This window comes from Rhagoletis zephyria, unplaced genomic scaffold (genome assembly GCF_001687245.7).
Source record: "Rhagoletis zephyria isolate East Lansing unplaced genomic scaffold, Rhagoletis_zephyria_1.1 Rzeph_scaffold_03406, whole genome shotgun sequence".
In the NCBI taxonomy this organism is placed as follows: Eukaryota; Metazoa; Arthropoda; class Insecta; order Diptera; family Tephritidae; genus Rhagoletis; species Rhagoletis zephyria.
The window spans coordinates 5,422-10,014 of NW_016160489.1; the positions used below are offsets into that span (position 1 = coordinate 5,422).

The window sequence follows — 4,593 nt, forward strand, 5'->3', positions numbered from 1 at the left end:
AAGGGAAAATTGTCCGTTTATCGAAGCGAACCCCTTTAATAGTGCATCTCTCGCATGAAAAGAAACCAACGTGACCTTTAATCCCCTTGAGCAAAGCTCTTGCTGGGGTATCGCAGCAAAAAGCTTTAATGCTAAATTGGTAATAATGTCCCTCAATTTCCACTCCATTACTTAATCTGTTCACTTCGTTGATGAAATTTCCTAAAAACGCATCAAGTTCTTTCGGTTTTTCATCTCCGTAATAGACTCCTATAGGAAAAGGCTCGTAAACGTTGTAATGATTGTGAATTTTACCCAAAATGGGCCACATTTGGCGCGTACTTGATTTGTATACAGGCACCCCATCTATATTTATCAATAGTTCTATAGAACTTTCGTGGAAATCAGGATTGACATTTTGTAATCCTTTTTCGATCCCAAAGTACACGAATTCGCCAGTTCCAACTGTCTCAATTCCATACTTTGCGTTATAAGTTTTTAGGAAACTTTTAAAAGTTTTTGGCAAGTTAGGAAGTAGCTTGTGACACAAAATGCACAACAGTTTATCACCGTTCGATTGAGCAATACCACTTTGAATAATCCACTTTCTGAGTTCAGGTTCCTCATCAAAATCTGGAGGGTATCCTTTTGGTGCTTTCTCGCAAATAAACTCCACGTCGTCATCGGCAACAGCCCCTTCGTCCGGACTATAGTAATCTTCATATTCATAGTCGATATAATCTTCGTTATCAGTCTGTAAATTAACTACGATTGATTAAGAGCATTTGATAAAATTTTTATTCCTAATGAACGTACCGAAAATTCATCGTGGGGATCAACTTCGCGAATGTCGTCCTTTCCAGAAATTACTCCTTCTTTTCCCACATGTTGGTGGTGTTCATAAACAAGGTTTTCGATACTGTCATCAACGAAATTTTCAATACCGTACGTGAATTCATTGCCTTGAAAATGAGCCAAATGTGAATATGTATACGTATGATTCATGTGTACAGAATAACGTTTTATTCTACACGGTTTAATTATTTCCAAATGTAAAAATACAAATCGGTGCAAATTCGAGAAAAGTTAAACCACCATGTTCAGTAGCTGCAGAATCAGCGAAGAAACCTTGCAAATCAGAGTCGTAGACTGACTGAGCCTTTTTGCTTTTTCGACATTTCGTAACACGTAACACATTTAATTTTTTTTGCTCATATTGCGCGATACTTTTCGGTAAAAAGATGTGTGCATAATAGTAGCCCTTAATGTGCTCGTTTCGGCACAGCTTGTGAATTATTGGTGTCACATCGACATCGAAATGTGTGTAAGACATCGATATTTTGAGACAACATCGAGTGCTTAAACATCGATTTTTGCTACCCGATGTTTTATCAACATTTATTGTTTGCGTAAATTATTTTTCAGCTCTGAACATTTTCAACAGATTGAATAATAAATTTTTTTTTATGTACATTTGTAAATTCAATACAACTCTGACGCGAATGATCACCAGACAGTACTGTCGTGAGAGTAACCTACTGCTACGGTTCTCCTTGACTACTTGACGGATTTACCAAAAATCTCTGGGTTCGTATCGCTGGATTGTTAAATAAACGCTGAAGATGACCAAATTACAGTACAATTGGTTGGAAAATCCGATTTTGACAGGGCGTTAGGTATTGAAGTTGGCTGGAGAAAACTGCGAAACTGTAATTTTCATGTTACACACAAACAAACTTATGCTTATTGTTGATGTTATTTCTGCATTTGACGTAGCGTTGACGCTTTTGTTTAGGTATGGCACCTCGGCGTTAACTCTAGGCGTCAGAAAACGCTCGTTCCAACGCTTTTGTTTAGGTATGGCGCTGGGCTTATACCTGCGCTCGCACTCATGTCAACTCAAGAACGTTCTGCCGTCAATCGCACATTCTCTCGCTGTTCGCGGTATTCATCCACTTCTCGCTATCGAATATTCTACGTCATTCCTCGAGCATTCTACCATTTTCTTGTTGTTCGCTTAACGCTTCCGCAGGATTAGCCACACTACATAAATACATATATTAATTTTGGAATTACTTGAGGTTTACATGTTCATATTTTCCAAATTGCCTATCAGCTTGAAGCAATTTTTCTCTCAAGACGATAAGCAATTTTTCATTCAATTTCAGCAGCTGATCATACATAGCTTTTGGCACTGAGTTTTTGCGTGCAGAAAATTGTGTTTTTTAGTCATATCATTTCATATTCAATCACTTCATTACAATAATCGATTAATTTTTTAATTTAATCGATTGAAACAAGTATTTTACTCTATCTTTTAATAGTAAATAATCGATTATTTGTAAAACAATCAAAACTAAAAAAGAGATATTTAATTTACTCTTTTTAAATATTCATGGCCGTTTTCTCATCTAACCTTTGGATTACCGAACTCTTTATCATCTCGATATACGAGCTTTCGTTTTCTCGTCAGCGCATTAATTTCTCGAATCGATAAATTATTCCTGACCCGATGTAGCCTTTAAAAATTTTTACCCAACTTTAAATTAAACATTTCCAACACATTTTTTTTTTTTTGGTTTTGGTCCATGGTTAAGATGTATTAGATATTTGAACCAAGGTTTGGGTTTTGGCTAACAGCTGCTTTTGCTCTTTATTTGCAAGGCGAATTTATACAAGGTGGTAGCTGAAGACCAAAAACAAAAACTACACTAGCAAACTAGCAAACTAAATGCACAAAAGTACAACAAACACATCATTTTGACAAACAGTACAAATTCGCCTTGAAATCAGCAGCTCCGGTAACACCTCCTCATATGAATTCATGTTTTTTCTTTGCCTGTTGTTTTTCACGGAAACTTTTGTCGACGTGATTTTTCTTATTGTTATCTTAATATCTCATATAAAAAATAGAAAAGCTGAACTGGAACCTCTTATATTTTACTTGCGCCAAATAATTCTGATATGGGTGAAATCATGGTAAAACGTTATATCGAGCGACATTTTTTGTTTTTGCATAGCTAAACGGTTGGTATTCTATACCTATGCCTTATGTTATATGTACTCACAAATTCATATTCATATTAATGTTATAGATATGTATGTAAAGAGAATAAATTAATTATCCTTTTTTAAGTTTTGATTGTTTTACAAATAGTCAATTATGTACTATTAAAAAATAGAGTAAAATACTTGTTTGATTCGATTAAATTGCAAAAATTAATCGATTATAGTAATGAAATGATTTGTCGCTACCATTCCTAATCTTATTTGAAAAACGGTACATTGGTTGCGGCGAAAAGTTTTGCTTCCATAATTTGTGCAAGGCATCAATAGTGCGGATTATATGGATTAACTATTAATTTAATTGTGGTTCATCATTTTTAAACATCAGCGACAAAAGTACTGAGGTTAGTATCGATGGTTTCGTTTTTATGTGCTGTGTAATTTATATAGTGTAACTATGCGATGGCGTTAACAATTAAAAAATGGATATTGACTACGACTTGTACGACTACAAACTAGTAAAGTTTCTTGAAGAGTCTGTCGACGTGGTCCTGCCACATGTCATCGACATAGTTTACAAAGATTGGGTCTACTTCAATACTAAACTGGGTGTCTGCGAAACACGTTTTCCACCTCCGCCATACGGAGCCATAAAGAGCAAATATTTATTTAAAAAACTGATTGAAAAATCAGAAGCACCCGCAAATTGGGAATCATATGAAATCGAAATTGTCGGTCATGCAAGTGAGTTAAAATAATATATCATTCTATTGCGCTTTATGAAATGTCGCAAAGTGGCATTTTTGGCGGCGTAAGTCTAGAATTTGGTACCTTAAAGCTGATATTTCATGTCTATACAGAATCGTACAATGAAGCACTTGAGCGACTACAAGAATTAAGGAAGAAACCATTTGCTTTCACTGACAATGAAAATGCTTCCAAGAAATCCGAAGCTATGAAACGAGAACTTCAACGCCGGGCAAACGCTGCAGCTTTGAATGAAAAGAAAGCAGACGAACACTTTAGTGATAATGTTTGTTCTTTGAGCGAAATAGAGACAGGTAATAAACAAGCAATCAGAATGCAAAATAAAAGCAACATGTTTTTATTTTTGATATGTTTTAGAGGCGGATGAACCATCCTCAAGCAAAAGGAAAGATAAACAATTTATTTCCAAATTTAAGAATCCAAATCGAAAAAGTAAGAATTGACTAGAACTTTGGAAATTTATAGTTTTCAATTATGATTTTATATATCGAAGGTTCATATTCGATATCCGCTATCTGCAATTTTTACACAAATGATTTTATGATATTAGACTGCATCTGCAACTGCCATTAATTTTACTTTTGCAATATCAATAGTACATTTTTCTAACAAGCGATATACAAGGTCAATATTAACATAATCGATGACAGTTAGGCCTTAGGTGGATTTTTATATCGGAATCTCAGTTTTGTGAAAATCGGAAAATGAGGATATTGAATATCAGCCGTAGATAGGATATTTATACATATATACATCAGTTAATTCTTAATTTACATTTAGGACGATCGCCACAATTTTCAAGTTCACCTGAAGCCTCTCCTGCTAAAGATCATCAAAAAG

The 4,593-nt window shown here is 34.8% G+C and overlaps 1 protein-coding gene across 1 annotated transcript; it reads left to right on the plus strand.

Moving 5' to 3' along the window:
- The first annotated feature begins 3,467 nt into the window (after nucleotides 1-3,467).
- LOC108368937 (uncharacterized) lies at nucleotides 3,468-4,196 on the plus strand. Its single transcript, XM_017623904.1, has 3 exons — nucleotides 3,468-3,729; nucleotides 3,846-4,046; nucleotides 4,111-4,196. The coding sequence occupies exons 1-3, from the start codon at nucleotides 3,468-3,470 to the stop codon at nucleotides 4,194-4,196; spliced, it is 549 nt and encodes a 182-aa protein (XP_017479393.1).
- Nucleotides 4,197-4,593: the final 397 nt, after the last annotated feature.

What these genes read in the sequence shown, in the direction of transcription:
- LOC108368937 (XM_017623904.1), top strand. Translation starts at nt 3,468, where the DNA reads ATGGATATTGACTACGACTTGTACGACTACAAACTAGTAAAGTTTCTT. An exon ending in CGAAATTGTCGGTCATGCAA is followed by an intron (nt 3,730 to 3,845) that starts GTGAGTTAAAAT and finishes ATGTCTATACAG; the next exon opens with AATCGTACAATGAAGCACTT. An exon ending in TTTGAGCGAAATAGAGACAG is followed by an intron (nt 4,047 to 4,110) that starts GTAATAAACAAG and finishes GATATGTTTTAG; the next exon opens with AGGCGGATGAACCATCCTCA.